Source organism: Tiliqua scincoides, chromosome 9 (assembly GCF_035046505.1).
Source record: "Tiliqua scincoides isolate rTilSci1 chromosome 9, rTilSci1.hap2, whole genome shotgun sequence".
NCBI lineage: Eukaryota > Metazoa > Chordata > Lepidosauria > Squamata > Scincidae > Tiliqua > Tiliqua scincoides.
In genome coordinates this window covers 22,018,562-22,037,587 of record NC_089829.1, presented here as the reverse complement: position 1 = coordinate 22,037,587, position 19,026 = coordinate 22,018,562, and the positions used below count along the sequence as shown (strand labels likewise).

The window sequence follows — 19,026 nt, the reverse complement described above, 5'->3', positions numbered from 1 at the left end:
AAATGCAAATGCTGAAGCGAGTGATCTATGAGTGAGCAGAACAGTGTGACCACCGTGCAGTGCCATCGTTCTCCTGAGCATCCTTGGGAAAATCTCTTCCTGGAAGTGTTCATTTAATATAAAAATCATTGAAACTGGATGACCCCAGGAGACAGAGGGAGGAAAACATGGATACCTTATAGGCAGAGCAGGTGCTTTCTGTATTCTCTTTTCGGTTGGCTTTCCTGCTGCTTTTTCTTAGCATTTCCCGCTCAGTATTGCTCAAGAGTTGCATTTTTCTGGAGGAGGGCTTTGCTTGTTTAGTGTGCACTTTTTTTTTAACCTGCACAGACTGGCTAGAACATACAGCTAACTGACACGTTAGGTAGACTGAAGAGAGAGGATAGGGTGAGAACCCCAATAAAAATGCGGAAGGCTGGTTCTGAACAAGAGCGGAGATGTCAAACTCGCTTCATAGAGAGGGCCAAAGTTAGCATTTATGGTGCCTGCCGAGGGCCGGAAGTGACATCATTAAGCAGAAAATGACATCATTAAGTAGACGATAGCCATAAATAAGCACTTTGTTCTGACATAGAACAAGGGTGTCAGTTTACCCAAATCTGATCAGAAATGGTATGATGTAGATAAGGGGCATTGTCATAATGTATTAGCCCACTGTTTTTCAATAAAAAACATTTAATGTTATCCATGCTGCAGCAAACATGCTGCCACTTCCCCTGAAACACTTACTAAGGGCACAATCCTAACCAGGTCTACTCAGAAGTAAGTTCTATTTTGTTCAATGGGGCTTACTGTCAGGACAGTGTGGTTAGGATTGCAGCCTAAGGGCCCAATTCTATCCAATTTTCCAGTGCCGGTGCTGCTGTGCCAATGGGGTATGCATTGCTTCCTATGTTGGGGAGGCAGTCACAAAGGCATCTTCAAGGTATGGGAACATTTGTTTCCTTACCTCGGGGCTGCATTGCAGCTGCACCGGTGCTGGAAAGTTGGATAGGATTGGGCCCTTAGTCATATACACTTGTATCATCTTGAAAGAGTAATGAGGTTTCCTATTTTGTTCCGAATAAATGTGCCCTCATTTCCTCTGCCCTAAAATGAAATGTTATTTTCTCCATTCATGCTCATTCCTGCATTAATAGAGGAATTTGAGGAACTCTTTAGGTGGGATACCAGTCAAAGTGGGAGAGAGAACATTTAACTCTTGTTTATCAGTATTGTGAATGGGAAAAAAATCATGCTGTGGTTTTTAGAACTAATTTTATTAATTAAAATTCAATAAACATTACTGCTGAATGTATAGAAATATCCATTTAAGAAAAATAGAAAAAAAATTAAAGAGGAGGGAAAAGCATACATATGTTAAAGTAAAATGTTCCAACTACATCAGCCAGCATTCTGTGATTCCAAAATCGTATAAAGAAATCCAGGCCTCAATAAACTTTATGCCTGCAAACATTTCTTTTCACACAGACATTTAAGTTATCATGTACATTAACATGGCCTGCCAGTATTTTCTAAAACAAATCTCAACTGCAGGGGCAGAGTCTTGTTGCCAAAATCTAGCAATCATTATTCTTGCTGTAATAATAAAATTAGCATCTAACGACCAGCACAAAACTCTGACATGTGCATTTGGATCGTTCAGCAGAAAAACAGATGACCAGAAGGGAATTTCATAACCTATTAGATATTGGGTAGCACCAGCAATTTCTCTCCAAAGTGTGTTTATTCTACTGCACTTCCACTGTATGGGTTTCACAGTTCCTGGTATTCAAGACATGTTGGTTATGAGTCGTCGGGACAATTTCTTGCTGCTTTACTGGAGTGTTGCATAAGACCATTTGTGTAACACCTGGAAATTATTTTCTCCAGAACGTGTGTCAGTAACTGATTATATTACTATTTTTCTCCCATTGTAATTCTGTAATATGTACTTCAGGATCTCCATTCCATTTCTCCTTACATTTCATATTAGTTGTATCTCAGATTTTACATGATAGATTTTTATGTGGTTTATTATTCTTCATTCATAAACCAAAGACAAAAATTTTAAAATATTGAAAAAGCAGTAAATTGTATTATCTTTAAAACCATTTCAGACTAAACAGTACATTGTGAGGAGACAAACTTCCCTGAGCAAATTAACGCCCAATCATATCCCTGACTGAGCCACACTGAAACATGCAATCATGTCAACAGAGCGCAGCTGCAAGCTATGGTTGGGGGTGTGTGACCAGAAGCATATTTTATTTGCCACTATGTAGATCTCCTGACTGCCCGTGGGTCTCCTTGGACCCATGCCAGCTATGTAGTTCAAGGTAAGTCCGAGGGATGGGATGGACTGGGAAAGGAGGGGATAGGATGCCAGTGTAAGTCACTGCCACTGGGATCCACCCCTCTCTGCGCATGATGCACCCCCTACTGCCCACTTACTGGGGTCGGTGCAGCTTAGGCAGCACAGCTTACGGGCAGCTGCGTGCTGTTGGTTCCATCACAACAGGAAACACAGTGTTGTGAAAGGCTCACAGGTTTGGGCCATGAAGCATTTCTACAGGAGGCTGACAAGTCTGCTCACCAAATGGGCATCAGCTTCAGTCTTTCTCATACTTGAGTATTTACTCAAGAAACAACACCAGTCACAGTGCCCCCAAAATGCAAGCATTGTAGCAGAACCAGGACAGGAAGGAAGCCTTTCCTTTATCCTCCTGTTTACCTTCAAGAGGGGCAGTCAAGCAAGCCTCCAAGCAGCAAAAGCTTTGGGTGTCATTTATTGCAAAGGAATTGAATGACCATCCAGTTCATCAGATGCAGCAAGTGAAGTCCAAAGTGGACAATGGTGGCAATCTATCTGTCCACGCATGCATGTATGGATGGGAAGAGAAAACAAATATTTCTTCTGAAAAGAGCAGAGTTCATTTGTAGGAGGAAATGTAACAAGGCCTGTCTCTTAAGGAGCTTAAAAGAACACAAGAAAAGCATTGTGCCAGTGCAATTCAAACAGTTGGTTTTCTGAAAATTTCAAAGAAGCTTTTGCTGCTTCTTTTTATTTTAAGAATAGAAAGTGGGAATGATTAACAAAAATGAGACACTGACTGAAGAATTCAGAAGCCTGAAACAACTGGAAATTGCAGATTGCTTGTAAACTGTCCTTGGCAGTTCTTTTGGCATTGATAGTAATGGTGAACTGTGTGGTTGGTCTAGTGGAAATTGGCCCCCACCACCTGTTTGGCAGAGGAAAACCCTCTCCTCCCCTGAAAGTCCACTGCTCTCACACAGGCCAGGTCCAAGGGGGCATCTGAACAGCTTTGTGGCCCTTTGTCCCAGAGGCCAGTTGCAAAGTCCCTGAACCTTTGCCTGGATGCCCTTCCTCCCCCCTCCCTTCACAGCAATGATACCAATGGTAGCAAATCTGATCCTGCTCTCTGCAGACCATTGGTCACAACAAGTGCTTCTGTGAGCTCACCTGTCGATGCCCCGTTCCTTCTTGATGTCTCACTTCTGGAAGAGACGGGAGGCTCTGTTCCCAAAATATTTAGTTAGCAGCTGTTCGCTTAAGTGGAATTGACTTTTTATCGGCTTTCCCCTGTACAGCTGCCACCAGCGAAGGCTGTTTCCTCCTTTCCTCCTCTCCGCTTGTCAGTTCCCTCTACATTCCTATCGGCAGCCTTTAGCTTGGATCAATACTAACCACTGTGTAACCGCTCACGCACGGCTGCTTTAGTTTGCATCGATCAGGCCTCTCTTCCAACAGGTAGCTGGTTCTTTGAGGCAAGGACTTGAGATGACTTCAGGCTAATTTATTGCCGTGGATTCAAAGGAGGCCCACGCCCTGTTTCAGAGAGAAGCCAACAATCAGAAACAACTTTGGAACAACTTGGCCTGGCTTCAGATTCTGTGAGGCCAGTGCTTCCTTCCCTCTCGTTTCTGAAACACAACTGGGATCCCAACGGTGTCAGAAGCCATCAGGGCAGATGATTGCCTTTGCAGTGAACTAGTGGGGGCTTTTGCCACACTGAAGTGCAAGCCAGTGGTGCTGTGGGGAGTCTCATACCTCTTGCAGTTGTTTTGCTCACCCCAGACATACAGTGCCTGCCTCTGGAGTAGCCCTGTTGTGACTGGCAGCTCAGCAAACATGCAAAAGCTGCAGCATGAAGCTGGTTGAGGCCAGTGCACAGCCATGCCATGCGAGTCTGGCCAAGTGCCACCTGTCTCCATTTCATGCCCATTTCCCCCAGGTTGTTGCAGGTCTCGCTTCCAGGGCTGAAAAGTTAGACATACAAAAAAGACAAATGTGACATCCATGCCAAGCTGCTGCCCACCTACCTCCAGAGTCCCCAGCCCAGAAGAGGAAGCAATTCTCACATGCACACATTGCCTTTTCCAGGCAAGGGCCGAGGGCTGCAGGGCAGCTGAGCTGGTTACTGAATTCTCCATGAAGGGAGTATTTATGATTGCAGCAGCGTTGGTGCAGCTCCCCAAAGAGGCTAATCAGCCAGTAATAAGACCTCCAGAGAGCAATTTGGTAACCTTAGCCCTGCCAGTCTTGTAGCTACAGCCATGAGAGTTGCAACTGCTTTGGCTTCTGGGCCCTGCAGCACACACAGTGTGGGGAGGCTGCCAAAGAGCCTTGGGGAAGCACCCCCCTACTCTGTGGCCCCTTCGAAAAAGCAGGCTGTGAAGCTGTCTTCTACCGGGCCGGGCCAGGCCAGGCCAGGCCAAGCCAGCCCAGCCTTGTCTCTCCTGAGGGCTCAAGCACAGAGAGGCTTTTCCTGGGACCCAGCCCCAGAGACCTTCACCCTGCAGGCCAGCTGGAAACAAGTTCAGCCACCTTGTGGTTGGCAGCTTGGTCCTTTCCACTCTTCATCTGAGCCTCGGTACTCCCACAGGGCAACACTACTAGCTGTGTCATGTGTGCTGCTGAGCATCAACTGGCAGCTGCTGCTTTGGGAAGGCTGCTGGGCATCAGGCCACTGCACAGGTGACATTTCTTGGGTGTGCCCCTAAGACATGTCAAATGCACCTCAAAGCATCAACTGTCTGTGTGACCCCCTCATCAGGTCCACTCAACAGTTCCCTGCTGAGCACAAAATTGGGGCAAATGTGCAGCTGTCTGTGAGAAAGGGCCCCACCTCTAGCAGCAGGCACACTTGGCCTTGTCTTGTTCCACTGTTTCCCTTGTTGGTTCCCAGTGAATATCTGCCCACATGTAAAACAAAGCACCACTGGCCTGTTCAAATAAGACTGGGGAGGGGGGGGGAGGTGGCTGGACTTTCATCTGAATGGAGCCTGGTCAGATCTCACTAAGCCTCCCCTTGAACCTTCTCAGCTGTCTGAACATGCTCCACTTGGCTTGTGGAACTGGCTGGCCGCACTACACCTACTTGCACTCCTTAGCTCACAGAAACAGGCCTGCTCCATAAGCACACCAGCCTGTTGGCAAGCATGTCATCTCTGCAGTTGCACCCAGACTTTGGCACTCCCTCCCTGAAGAGGTTCACCTGGCCCCATCCTTGATGGCAGACACTTCTGAACCAGCTAATCTGCAGTGGCTTTAACTGTGCATTTCTCCACTGCCATAATGTCCCTTTTAACTGTTGATTTCTTTTTAAATTTTTGTTGATGTTTTATATTTTGCTATATTTTGCTCACAATTGTGAGATGCTGTGGACATTGTGTCTGTATGATGAAAGGCAGGATATACAGTCACATTTTCTTGTGTTATACTTGTGCACATTCAAATATATGCATTTAGCAGCAACAACAAAGGACAGGAAAACAAGAGGTTAAATAGTGCCCAGTTATTCCATTGTGTGCTTCAGAGTAAGTGTGAGATGGGAAGATGAATCTGCTCTTCCCAGTCATCTCTCATAGTGCCATTAAAGAGATAGTACCTGTTTTTCAGATTTATGGTAGCTCTGACTATGTACAGTTTCCCCCTTATGCCCTTATTTCCCCTTACTCCCAGAGACTAACCCTCAGGTAAGAGGCAACCAACTGTAAATATTCTAAACAAACAAATAAGGGCTAGGAGGAAAAGCACAGCTGCAGGCATACCATGATCAATGAAAAAGTCTAGAATGCCCCTGAGCACAAGGGGGCATGACCTCCTTCATCCCAGAATGCTGTTCCCCCCCCTTTGCACTCCCAGTTTTTAACAAGAAGGTAACCGAGGCACCTCTTTACAGACAACCATAGCAAAATGTTTTCCACTCGTAAAAGGTTGTGAAAAGCCAAGTGGCCCACAGAGATAACTTTCCCACCAGGTGCCTCACTGCATGTGATTGTGACTGAGAAGAGTCACCCTGACTGATGACTCCAGAGGAGTCCCTTGAATGGCCAGGCCAAGGCCCTGCTGCAGCTGACAGTGAGCCAGCTCTTGCCGCGCTTCCCTCCCCTCCAGCCCCATCCCCTTTGCTTTAGATGCCCTCCAGCTTTGCAGGGCCTGGCTTTGCTCATCCTTCAAGTGTCTTGCTTGTGTCACTTCTCGAGGCTGGTGGTAGTCTGTATCGGCCGTCTCATAAACTGACAAGTCCACTAGTATCAGCAAGATGGGCCTGGAAATGCAGTCAGTCTGTGAAGGGACATGCACACAAGCACACTGCCAAAAACTATAAATATCAAGTTGTTTTTGTCAGAGATGGACAAAATGCAGGAAACATGAGAGTGGGCACCCATTCCACCCCACCCACATGCTACTAAGAGCATCAGAGTGGTGAATGGTCTAAGTAGCAAGCACAGCACTGCACTCTTCCAAAAAGCTACCCTCAGTCTTGAGATTGTGGGAATGATAACCTATATGGCTGCACTGCAGGCTTTCATGTGGGTCTTCTTCTGGAATGTTGCATTGCTCTAAGTAGCACAGGTATCCCAATCTTGTGCAAAAGAGGAATTTTCTGAACATAGCAACAAAGGAAAATGTGTTGCAGCAACTCCCACATGACCACAGTTCCTGCACACCCAGAAACTATACCAGTAATGCACAGTATTACTACAAGCACAAGGTTGGTTTTTTTTGTGCCTGGTTCCATCTTGTCTGAAGATGACAAGCAGAACAGCAGTAAAACACTGGAAAGGCAAAGTGAGCCCACAAATGGCATTTGGCCAGTGTCTATGAATCATAGCACACGATAATAAAATCATAAAAATAATCTCCAAAAGGTAAATAAATTACTCAACTTACTGCTTATTTGCATGTATAGTTTGACAAAAAGGCTATACCCATGAATGATTTATGCCTGCCTTAACAATACACTCATTTTACTGAAAGGTGGTCAGCACTAAGGATTCCGTGGCATGGTGCCATTTGTCGACAGGCTAATGTTTCAGGAGCAATACATTAAGTTATGAATATCATGAGTGCTAACATAGAAGGTTATTGGCTCAATATGCTTTATTAACCCAGCCAGAACTTTGCCCATGAACTCATAAGGACCATCCCACAGCAGAGATGGAGAGAAGCCTAGAACCCATCCCTGCTTGCATTCAGGCAAGACCTGCAGCTTAGAGCTCTCTCCAGGGAATCTCCATGGGATGGGCTCTTGTGGCTATTTGTCCAAATCAGGGCCTGCCCGAAGCAGAATTCCAAAGCACTGATGCTGAATCTGCTGCTTAGAGGACGATTGAGAATCCCAAGTCAGGAACTGGGACTCCAGACTGAGATGCTCCAGCAGATGTGTGAAGGAGACGTGCTGAAGCCAGAATAGTCAGTGCGGCAGGACAGGTGGGCTCTTGGGCAGCGCCACCTTCGATGCAGAAGGAAAAGTGGGATATAAAACAGTTCAATAAATAAATATCAAATGCTGCTATGGGCTATTTTAATCTGCTGTTTAATATACTGTTAGTTGGTTTTAATGTTAGCATTATTGTATTTTATATTTTGTTTTTAGTTATTTTAAATTATGTTTTATTATATTATACACTGCTTTGAGCTTTGGAAAAGCAGGATAAAAATCTTTTAAAGTACATACATACATACCCAGGGAGAAAATATTGATGGGGCACAACAACATAAGAACATGCAAAGAGGAACCTAAAACCAAGCAAGCATATTTTGTGCCTCACCAGTGACAGAAGGAAGCTGTTGTAGTAGATGAGAACCTCAGCAGCCGAAAGCACTGCATAATTTTTGAAGAATCAAAATATTCTCCCTGGATATTGCACGAGGGAAGCATTTGCCTTTCCAGCCCCCATTATATGATATTTCAGAGGTGGGTGTACCATGGGGACACAGTAATGCTGCCTCTCGCACTGGGGCTGTGTTCCGGGAAAACCAGGTGCTGCAGAGTAGTACGGCACGGATGACCATGTGGTGATGCAGCCCATGCCACCACCCTTCCCAGCATAGAACCTGCTGCACAACCGATCACCTCTGCCAACACTCCTCCTCCTTTTTGCCAGCAGTGGAAGGTGATGGAGGGCAAGCTAGGTGGGACGCATGGTCTGGCCTGGCCTGCCTTTTCCTTTCCTGAAGTGTTGCCTCAGAGCCAGCCACTAGTCCCGTTGCTCTTGTTGCAGCGCTCACCAGAACTTGACAAAAGCTTTCATTGGCTGAAGCAGAGTGTGGGTGGTGGGGCTTTTCTGAGCAGCATGATGGAGTTTGGCCTTTTTCCCCTTGGGGCCAGAGAATTTTGTAACAAGACAGTTCTAGGACACAGTATGGCAGTATTCCTGTACTCTTGTTTTGAGCAGTTCTTCCTTGGCTAATCAGAGGCTCAGCAGACCTATAACGTGGATATACAAGACAGGTGGAAGCAGAATGGTGCCATGGTATCATCATTCTGGGCTGAAATGCATGGACAAGAGTCACTTAGGGCAGAGGCAAATGGGTATGGTAGCACAGGCAGCCTGGGAATTGATTCTTCACACAAATGTGTCTCTCCAAGTAGTCAACTTTGCTTCTCTTCTCCTTCTAGGATGGGACGGTTCACACCAAGGACCTGCCTGGAGAGATGTGCAATCCCCCTGAGAATGTGCTTCACCTGTCAGCTGGACAATCAGATGCAGAAGCGCGTTCTTCACCTTTGATTAACTAGCCTTCACCAGAACCAAAAGATGCTTTGAAGCCACTACAGGGCTGAAAAATTCCTCCGGAGAAGATTCACCAAAGAGCCACCTTGCAGGAGCAAACCCTTCATGCCCACTTAGCAACTCTGGGCCTGTGTGCCCCCCTCCCACCTCCAAGACACATGAACAGGACAAGTCCTAAGAGGACCTGCAGGTCACTGAGGGTCACCCACAGGTAGGGACCACATTTGGCTTCGTTTTTATTACATCCTGCTGAATTTGTTATTGGCCTGTTGTATCCCCACTGCCCCAAACGCTTCTGTAGAAGGGCAGCAGGAAAAAGTCATAAGGAAACCAGTCCCTCAGTCAGTCTCTTTGAAAAAGCTTCTGACTCATATGGAGCTAGAAGGCACCACTTGGCTGACATGAATACTCCTCCTCATAGGAGTCGGCTGGAGCAGGTGCCAGAATCCAGGGGCCAGGCACAAAGCCCTGTCCTGGCTCCCAAACTTTGAAACCACCAGTCATTCAGGTGAAAGTGAACTCCCTAGTGCTCCATTCTTGACAGCCAGAGGAGCCAAGTCCAGGCTAGCACGTTCACACAAGCACAGGTTTGCTGACTAGCTCAACACAGTTCAAAGGGGAAGCCACCATCACATCTGTCCTCCCTGCCAGGGTGGATACCCTCTGCAGAGGCTTCTGCCTGTGCTCTGGTCACAAAATGGGTAGTTGAGCAGTCCCCTGCCCCCCAACTCTTGCCAGGGCATCAGAGCCAGCACGGCCTCCCCCTTCTGAGGACCTGGTACTCTCCTGGATCTGAAGTTTTCCAGCCAGGCAGTTTTGCTCCTTGTTCCAGGAAGCCCCGATCCTTTTGTTACTTTCATACCCAGGGGTCCCAGCAGCTGCAGAACTCTTCTTCCTGACACTATTCCTACCTAGCTTCCTCATTTTCCTTGGAGGCCACTGGGATGCAGCTACTCCTCTCAGCCAGGCATTTCCGCTGCCTTCCCCCGCAAAAAGCTGATGAAGAGAAGTCACCAGGCAGGCCTGTCACAGTACAACCTGATTACATTTCTGCCTCATCAATGCTGGGAGAAACAAAGCCTGACTTTGCAAATAAAGTCAAATCCTCTTCCTTCTGCCCCCTACTTGCTCAACTTGGGAGGGCAGCACTACCTGCCTGAGGCATGGAGGAAGAAGAGGACAGGGGTTGCTCCGGGCAAGTCTCAGGGATCCTTTCAGTGCCAACACCTGACCAGTGGACTCCCACCCCCTCCCAAAAGCATCAGGGCAACCAGCTCACACCTGCCTGATGGAGACTTAATGAACTTCCTAATGGGCTGATGCCTTTTCCCCCAAGAATTTATGAACCCTCCTTTGGTCCTTGTTAAGCATCCAGTAAGCTTCAATCAGCAGACTCTCCTCCCTAGCAGGCTGTTTCTCCAAGGCACCTTCCCAGAGAAAAACAAACAGCAAAAGGCTCCTGTCTTTATTCAACACCTCCTTTAAAGGACATGTTTTGGCTGTGGGCCTGAGAGAATAATGCAAGCTCAAGCTGCAAGGTCTGCCATGCAATGCACAGGATCAGGGACTCTTTGAAGCATGGGCTCCAGGTCTGTGAGGCCCCTTCCTTATTCCACACCTGCAAGAGTTTCTAGGCCTTTAGGGCTGCCGGGGTCCCCAGCTCTCCCAAGCACACTGCAGATGGAAAACAGCACAAGGCCAGAGCCTTCCCAGGCTGCATTAGGCTTTGCTCAATGCCCTGCAAGCCTGTTTGAGGATGAACAGGGTGGTGCCTGGATCTCCCAACATATATCTTAATAGATGCCAGAGAAGCCTTACCTTGGGGGGGGGGGAGGAGAGACTTGCTGCCTATGTGTGCACATGGAAGGAAAGGAAGCCAGACCACTAGTCACTATGAAGTTGAGTCTAAAACAGACCACAAACTAAATGCTGTAGGCCTAAGGAGAAGCCCTAGGAAGGACACCACCCCTCACCACTTCTCATTTCACCAAAAATGTCCATCTGGAGCCTGGTGCAAAAGGCGTTCTGCATTTTGGGGAATTGGCGTTCTGGGGAAACGCAGCAAGTCCACAGCAAGCACACAGGCAGCATGTATGACCAGGGTGCAAGAGATGGCCAGGGCCCTGTACTGGAAGGTGGCAGTGGCGGCAGCAACAGCAGCAGCAGCCCTGGGCAGGAGAACAAGTCGGTTTCCAGTTGGGGGAGCTTGGGGGGAGCAAATATTGGCTGCTGGCTAGAAGCACATTTTCCTGGCCCTCCCCCCCACCATGAAGGTTCACAATGCTGAGCCCAGAAGCCCTGAACAATAGCTTGCTCTTTAAAGTGCCCTTTGCCGCCACCACCTTCTCCTTGCCCCTTGTCAGAGTCTTTCCAGGGCCCCCTGATGCTGCTGCTGGGAGGCAGGGGGCTGTGGCTCCTGGGAGACCACCACAAGCCCCTGCCCCTTTCCAGTCTTCCTTTCTGCATGGCAGATTTCCTGTGTGGTTGGAACAAGGCGCTTTCCAGAACATACCTTGACGGAGTGCAGAGCACTGAGATCGCAGTCTTTTACTTGGTCATTTTTTGCTTCCCCTCCGTGCAAGCAAACACAACCCCCTCTCCTTTCCCCAACACACAGAGCTGAAGTGCGACACTAGATAGTGAGCACAGCCAACGTGAGCAGGAATGAGGACCATGTGAGAGCTGGCATTTCTGTACCCCCTTTCCTCCCTGCAGCAACAGCCCCAGAGAGCGATGCCTCCCTCTTGCCTGCTCCTGGACATCCTGTTGCAGGGAAGTTTGTTTTCATTCCTGGGAGGGCCAATGCCCAGCCTCTAGTGGGCCCAGACAGCCACTGGCTCCCTCCTTTGTTGCCGGAAGCCTCCAGTAGGCCCGACTCCTCACTGGAGCAAATTGCTGTGCAGGAGTGAAGCATTATGCAATTGGACGGCCTGGTCAGCAGCCCCGCCAGAACAAGCCTCTCAGCAAACCTCCCTGTGAGGCTCAGCCAATCCCCTCGCCCCGGCACATGCTTACTCATGCAGGCTCAGCAGGGTGGGGGGAAGAGAGAGAGCGAGAGAGCCAGGAGCTGCTCAACGAACTTAAGAAGCAGCTGAAGTCAGGGCTCAGAACAGACTCTCCCTCTCTGAACTCCAGGACAGGAGGGTGGCCTCCAAGGCCCCACCTCTGACAGCACAGCCATGGCTGGGAGCAGTGCCGCTGTCTAGACCAGGCCCTGCATCAGCCTTCTGGAGCAGCTGCTTTTTCTCACTGCCCTCCAGACATGCGCAAGAGGCACCCTCCAGTTCCCCTACCTGACCCAGCACCCTGATTCCACTTCATGAAGCACAAACCAAATGATGGCCTATGCAGGCCTGTGGTGGTACATTCCTCAGTGTGCTCCCCAACTCCTCCGCCCCCAGCCTGGCCTGACAGAAACTTGAACAAAATTCTATTCTCGCCTCACCCTTGCTGTGGTGCTGGCTGCCGAGTCCCTCAGTTCTTGGCCTAGAATACCTGCGCAAGGGCAGAGCCCAGTGGACAGTTTCCATCGAGCCCAGCATTGGTGCCTTCTTTTCAAGAGGGTGAGGCTGCACAAGGAGCATCAGGCCGGCATGGTGGGAGGAGATGATGCTGCCCCAGAGTGTCTCTAAGAGTGACACCAGACTCCCCTCTGAGGCTGCTTCTTCCACTAAGAAATGTAAACTGAGCTACTGACTATTTTCCCTGCAATGTTCCATAAAGGAGGTCAGACAGAGCATGTCAGTGTCGAAGACCTACAAATAGGTCCACACCTGGGCTTTTGGGTCAGGATTTCTGTTTGTGGGCTACCAAATGAAATAGCTGATCCAGCACAAACGAACTGTGCAAGATGCAGGCAGCACCCCACCTATAAGATAGTCTGTCAAATGCATGGCAGTTAAATGGCGCCTCCCTGTTCACAGTATCTCTCACTTATGGCATGCCAAGACCGCAGTCACTGCATGACCTGTCAGCAAGCACCTTGCCAGCTGTCCCAGCCTGGTCACTCTTAGCTTTCACACACCGCTTGCTCTTCTATGTCTCTCACTGCTCACCATCCTCCTCTTCCTTTCTGGGTTGTTCTTCAGCAGCCTTCTGCCCCCATCTGAGAGGCACTGCAGATCCTCCACTGGTGGGAGGGGAGGTGCAACCACGAGGCAACACTTTCCTTTGATGCTCCCTGGAAAGGGCTTTAGCCGATGAACCTGCCACAGCCTTGCAGGCAGCACCTAGAAGCTGCCAGAGTGCCTGGGAGAGGCTTCTGTAGCCTACCATTTGCATCACTTTTTACCACGTGGCATAGTAAGGTCCCCTGGAAACTTCTGATCTAAACAAGGGTGGCATAAACACAAATGTGAAGACTTCTGCTAGAATTGAACTCCTTTCAGGTCTGCTGTCCAGGTCCCTATCAGCACCTGCCTGAGAGGAGGTCTAGGCTTTGCTGGATCTGCTCTCAGGAAAATGGTTCCTCATCTTTCAGTGAAGAAATACACTCATGCACTTGCTCTTTGTGGACATCCGTGAGAGAGGTTCAAGGGACAAGCTGCAGATCTGCACACTGGCAAAGTGGTCCAGAGGGTGGGATGGAGGACTCTGCTCTGCCTCTTGCAGTCACACAAGGCCTTGGGAATTTTCCCATCACTGTTGGCAAGAAGTAAGGTGCCTCTAGAAGGGAACAGGTTAAAACCAGCCAAAGGACCCAAATACCAGGCTGACTCAGAGCCCAATCCTATGCATTTCTACTCAGAAGTAAGTCTCATTATAGTCAATGAGGCTTACTCCCAGGAAAGTGTGGACAGGATTGCAGTGTCAAACCCCTGAGCAGTCATGCCACAGAATGTACCTGTATATGCCAGTATGTGCGTGCACACATGCTTGCCTCCCCATACCCAAAAAAGCCAGCCTTGTAGCTTCTTGTGCAGGCAGCACTACACACCAAAGGCCCCCTGCATGAATTGCTAGCGAAGAGGGATGGACACAAATACAAAGCCAGCTGCTATGAGCACTTCCAGGAAGAAAGCCAGCTGAATGGTCAAGTGTTCCAGCTTAAGCATTGTCACGATGAACGACAACTTCTCCTTTCTGTGGAGAGAAGAATCTGGGCAGGTGGCAGCAGACCTCTGGCCACCTTGAGAGCACCCAAGCTAGCCCACACCCTCTCCCTTGCCCAGCAGCAGACACTGTGCTACATGCACCAGCGCAGGGGACAGCAGCAGCTCTGATCTGCTCATTGCACCTCTGTAATGCTGCAAGGGCAGGACTGAGCAGACTCGGTTGTGGGGCGGAGGTTTGATAGGAGAATTAGCCCAGATTGGTAGTCACATCCAGTTGCCAGGCTGGGCTCCTCACCTATGCTGACAGGCAGTGCCGCAGGGAAACAGCTGCTGCAAAAAGCAGTCCAAGCACAGCTCCTCACCCCTCTACAACCGGCCAGTTCATCTCGTCTTTCAGCAAATGCAACCTATACAAGAGCTGAGAACCACAGGCTAATCTCGCCCCTGCTGGAAGCAACTGCAAGATGTTCGTTTAGCACAGGCCTACTTGCCTCCCCCCATCATCTGCAAAATTACAGAAGGACAGACAGAAAGATACCCAATATGGACACAAGATTCTGTTAAAAAAAAGGGCTGTCTGGAAAGCTGGGGAGGGGGCAGGGTCAGAATCGCCCTGTTTCTGTACAGGCCTGAAAGTACTTCCTCTGATCAACTGGAATCAGAATTTGATCCTCTTCTGTAGCCCACCTCCAACATAGGGATGCCCAGAATATACATTCTTTACTCATGCAAGAGTTAACCCCATTTCTCCAAGACTGGTTTTTATTTTCTCAAGGCTGGGTGGCACATACACACATCGGTTGCAAGAAAAAAAAACTCCCCACTGTAGGACCTCTTCAACTGAGTTTTCAAAATAAGGCGCACCACAAAAGGAGACCACAAAACGTGTGGAAAAGGGAACATCTGTGTGGAAAAGCAAGTCTTGGAAAAACTGAGAAGTTCTTCCTGGCCAAAAGCTGTCTTGTCTGGTGTGATGAAGCTGGGCAGCTGCCTGTCAGGTCAGTGGTTGAGTGTCAGGGAGGCCCTACCTCCAAGGAACCAGGGCTCCACGTGAAAGAACCCCCCCCCCCCATGCCTAGAAACTTCAGAACAGAGACCAGGCGGCCTCCTGTTTAAGGTCATGAAGGAGGCTTCTTCAGCACCACCTAAATGCTCCTACTTTGGACATATCTGCGAGGAAAAGACTTCAACACCTTGAAATTATAGTCCATACGACGCTTACCTTTAAATGTCACTTTTATTTAGCTGTTAACCATTTTTCCATACAACGCAAGACATTGCACTGTTCGTTTACAAAGACTTCCTCTTGGATGCAACTGCATTTAGTAGCACAAATCCAAAGCCAACAAGAACAGTCATCAGGCAACCCCCACCCTGGACCAGTCGCAGTTGTGCAAAGCAGCCAGAACCCCCAATGTCAAAAACTTTAAAGGAATTTACCTGAGGCTTCTACTCCTAGCTCCTTGCCAGCAGCTAAAACAGACTTCCATTGTACCAACGTCCTGCAGGCTGTATTTGTACGCTGCAAGACAGTAACAAATACAAGAGCAGGCACATTAGACCTCTCCACTGCCACTGACAAAGGAGACTGGCTCCCGGCCTTCTGAACAAGGCAAGCACCTCCTTCGCTCAGGCACATCTCCTCATACCAAAGGGGAAGGTCAACTTGTGTGCCCTTTTCAAAAAGAGAATAAAATGCAAAAAGAGACACTTCAGAAAAGCCTTGCCGAGCCCAGAGAGAGCAGCGGCCTAGGCTCAGATCGGCTCCATCCCTCCTAAAGGCCTGCCGGCCGGCCTTCTACTCAGCCCCCACAAGCCCAGGAAGGCAGCCCCTCTTCAGGATCCTGCTCCCTTCAGAGACAGCCTGCCTCCTGCCAGAGCTGCTTTGCCACTCAGGGGCTCTCTGGCTTCCCATTTCAGCATCTGATCCTGGCGGCATTTCTGTCTCCCAGCCAATGGTTGCTGTTTTGACTTGCTGGCCAAGCAGGCATCAGCCATCAAAGCTTTTTGATGGTGAACTGTCAGCACTATGCCCCAGCTCTCTCTCTCTCTCTCTCTCTCTCTCTCTCTCTCTCTCTCTCTCTCTCTCTCTGCAACCATTTCTCTTTCCTCCTCAGGCTGTAAAGTTGGTTTGGTTTAGACAAGAAACTTCCGAAATCAAAATACAATCAGGACATTTGCAGATTGTGCAGCAAAATTAGCAGAAGAATTGCTGAGAAAACACCAGGAGTCAGGAGGGCTGATTGCACATTTCCATTGCAAAGGAGCTGAGGAGAGGGGGACTCTTGTTTCCATCTCCCTGCTCCACATCCCCTGTATGAACTGTACAGGCCATAGAAGTCCCAGACTGCTGGCCGGCCCTACTCCTAAGGCAACTAACATTCCTACAGCAGACCCCTGAAATCTGTAACAAGTCATGCAGCCACACATACCCCGTGCTGCCTTTCAAAGAGTCAGAACAGAAATCGAGCAAGATTTCTGAAGAAATACTGAGGCTCCACCTCATAAACCTGGAGGCAGCGGAACCCTACCATGCCCCAAGTCAGGTCCATCTTCTGGCATCAGACCCCCCTACCCCAGCTGAACAAACCAGCAAGGAGAAGGGAAATAAACCCCACTTCTCCAGACCAACAGCATCACATCTGTAGGTCTTTCTGCACAACCCATTTACAATTCGGGGGCTGCCATGGGTTCTCCCACCTCTTCAGAAGAGTGACCACAGGCCCCAAATCAGCAGAAAGCCACCCCACACAATGTCCTTTCAGTGTCACAGCACTTCTGTCAAAAAAAGGACCTCAAATATGCTGAACCCCCCAACTGATGTTCCATTTACTCTTCAGCAGAGCCAGACAGCAGCGCTGCCAGGCCCCCTAGCACAGGAGTTCCCAATTCCACCAGGAGGCTTCTTACAAGTTCCTCAAGCCTGACAGGGTGGATTTCAAGAGCTCCAGCTCTGAAACCCTTTTCCCTCCTATGTGCACCTTGGAGTCAGTGGGCCCCTTCTAGCAAGCCCCCCCAAAAAACTCATCCATTTGGCACTTACAGTACCAGCCCAACTGGGAGAAAAATTTGCTCCACCAGCCCACTGGGCATGTCGGGCACCAACAGTGATGGGGGAGCAGGTTCTGTCCTACTCCAGGGCCCTTGAAGCCCCCCTCCTTCAAGCCTGCTGAGAAGCAGGCTCCAATTCCCTTCAGCCGCCCACCTGCAAGCCCAGACCCACACCTCCTGCAGGCTCTGGGCAGACTGCCCAGCCAGCAGCCTCCCCCAGGGCCTGGCCCCAGCGCCAAGGCCGGTCTTCCGAAGGGGTGGTGGTGGAAGGAACACCCCCTCTTTGCTTACCACTTAACCCTGTCCCTGCCTGCCTATGGAGAGCCAAGCGCCAGCTCCCACCGCGGCGCGACCATGCGGGGGGGGGGGTCGGGGGTCCGGGCGTTCAGAAACGGGGTGCTCGGACTATGTCAGTTACCGGCCTCGGTAGGTGTTTGCCAGCGGCCCAGAGGGCGGAAAGACCGCAGCGGGCACACATCAGAGCAGACAGGGGGGTGACCCCCCCCCGCCGCCGCCGCCTTCCAGGGAGAACCCGGCTCCGTGGCGGCTTCTGGGGAAAAACTAGTGCGCTCTGCTTACGGTTCCGGAGGTCCGGCTGGAGTCCGAGAATGCCAGGCCGGTCCCCCGTCCCCCATCTTACCGAGAAGGCAGCGAACCCCGCGCAGAGGCGTTGCGGGGCCAGCAGGCGTCTGCGAGAGATCCGTTCAGTCGCGACCGCCGGGTCTCGATCCGGCCCAAGGAGGAGGACTTCTTGCCGCGGCCTCACGCCGGGGAGCGCCCTTGGCGGCGGGGCCAGCCCGGTCCGGGCTCGGCTTGAACGCCGACACGTTGCTGCACAAGCCGGAGCCACTGCAACCACCCGGCGGCGGAAGCCAGCAGGCAGGCAGGCAGGCAGCGAGGTCCCGAGAGCGCAGGGCCGGCCACAGGGCGAGACACAACCCCCGCCTTGGCATATCTGCTCAGACCCATCTCCATCTTGGTCAATGGGGCTCACTCCCAGCAAAGCGGGGATGGGACTGCAGCTGGAGCGGCGCCAGGCTCCTCGTCCGAGCAGAACTCCCCCCAGTCTCCCTCCGTTCGCAGGGGGCGCGCCATCGGAGCTCCGGCCGGGAAGGACGCGGAAGCGTGGAGAGGAGGGAATGCAGCCGCCACTGCTACCGCCTTGGCCGGGAGTGGACGAGGATCGGGGCCGCGGCCGCGCAGACTCCTTCCGCCGAGTCCCAACTTTTCTCGGCAACTTCCCACCGCCCATCCCGCGGGGGGAGGGGAAAGAGGCGAGGGGCGGCGGCAGCGCCCGCTGGAATGTGGCGGGGGAGGGGGGCGGGCAGCCCGGCTCCCCCTCCCCGCCCGCTTGCGTGCGCCGCCGCCGCTGCGCCCCCTCCCCTCGTACCTGCCTGTCTCCGGCTCCCCCCGTCCCCGCCTGCCCGCCCTGCCTCGCCTCGCCTCCTCCCGCTCCGCTCTCCTCCCGCTGGCTGCGCGCCCTCCCCCGCCGCCGCCTGGGCTGAATCTTATTGATCCAGAAGGTGGCTAATTAGCCCTTCCCGTCGTGCCTGGGTAATGAGGCACATGCGCACTGCACTAATCAGCCATTTTTTGCAGGAAACTAATTAGCAGAATAAAGATCCAAAGAGTTTTTTTCTCCCCAATCAGCAGATCTGAGCGCGGGCGCTTCCTGCTCCGGCCGCCCCGCCAGCCCCGCGCCCGCTCCCTCGCCCGCCGCTCCGGGGGGCGCCGCCGCCGCCGCTCCCCAACGACGATGCTGCTGCTGCCTCTGCTGCTGGGCAGCGGCGGCAGCGGCGGCGGCGCCGTAAGTGGAAGCGGCTCCCGCCCGGCTCCGGCCACCCCCTTCGTCCCCGCCTCGTCCCGCCGCCGCTGCTGCTCCAGCCGCCGCCGT

The 19,026-nt window shown here is 51.0% G+C and overlaps 1 protein-coding gene across 2 annotated transcripts; it reads right to left on the bottom strand.

The window, feature by feature from the left end:
* Window positions 1–1,292: 1,292 nt before the first annotated feature.
* LOC136660384 (uncharacterized) lies at window positions 1,293–18,391 on the bottom strand. 2 transcript variants are annotated; one of them, XM_066637524.1, is made up of 3 exons: window positions 17,773–18,391; window positions 15,522–15,603; window positions 1,293–3,829 (listed from the first exon to the last, which is right to left on the bottom strand). In XM_066637524.1, the coding sequence occupies exons 1-3, from the start codon at window positions 18,382–18,384 to the stop codon at window positions 3,798–3,800; spliced, it is 726 nt and encodes a 241-aa protein (XP_066493621.1). In that variant the 5' UTR covers window positions 18,385–18,391; the 3' UTR covers window positions 1,293–3,797. The 2 variants fall into 2 exon arrangements, with proteins under 2 accessions (XP_066493621.1, XP_066493622.1); XM_066637525.1 differs by lacking the exon at window positions 1,293–3,829 and adding an exon at window positions 7,022–8,940.
* Between the last annotated feature and the right edge of the window lie 635 nt (window positions 18,392–19,026).

Coding starts and splice junctions, on each gene's coding strand:
- LOC136660384 (XM_066637524.1), bottom strand. CDS start 18,384: ATGGGCGGTGGGAAGTTGCCGAGAAAAGTTGGGACTCGGCGGAAGGAG. Junction 15,604..17,772: donor CGGGGTTCGCTGCCTTCTCG/GTAAGATGGGGG, acceptor ACTGTCTTGCAG/CGTACAAATACAGCCTGCAG. Junction 3,830..15,521: donor GCTAGGAGTAGAAGCCTCAG/GTAAATTCCTTT, acceptor TCTCTGAAACAG/GGCGTGGGCCTCCTTTGAAT.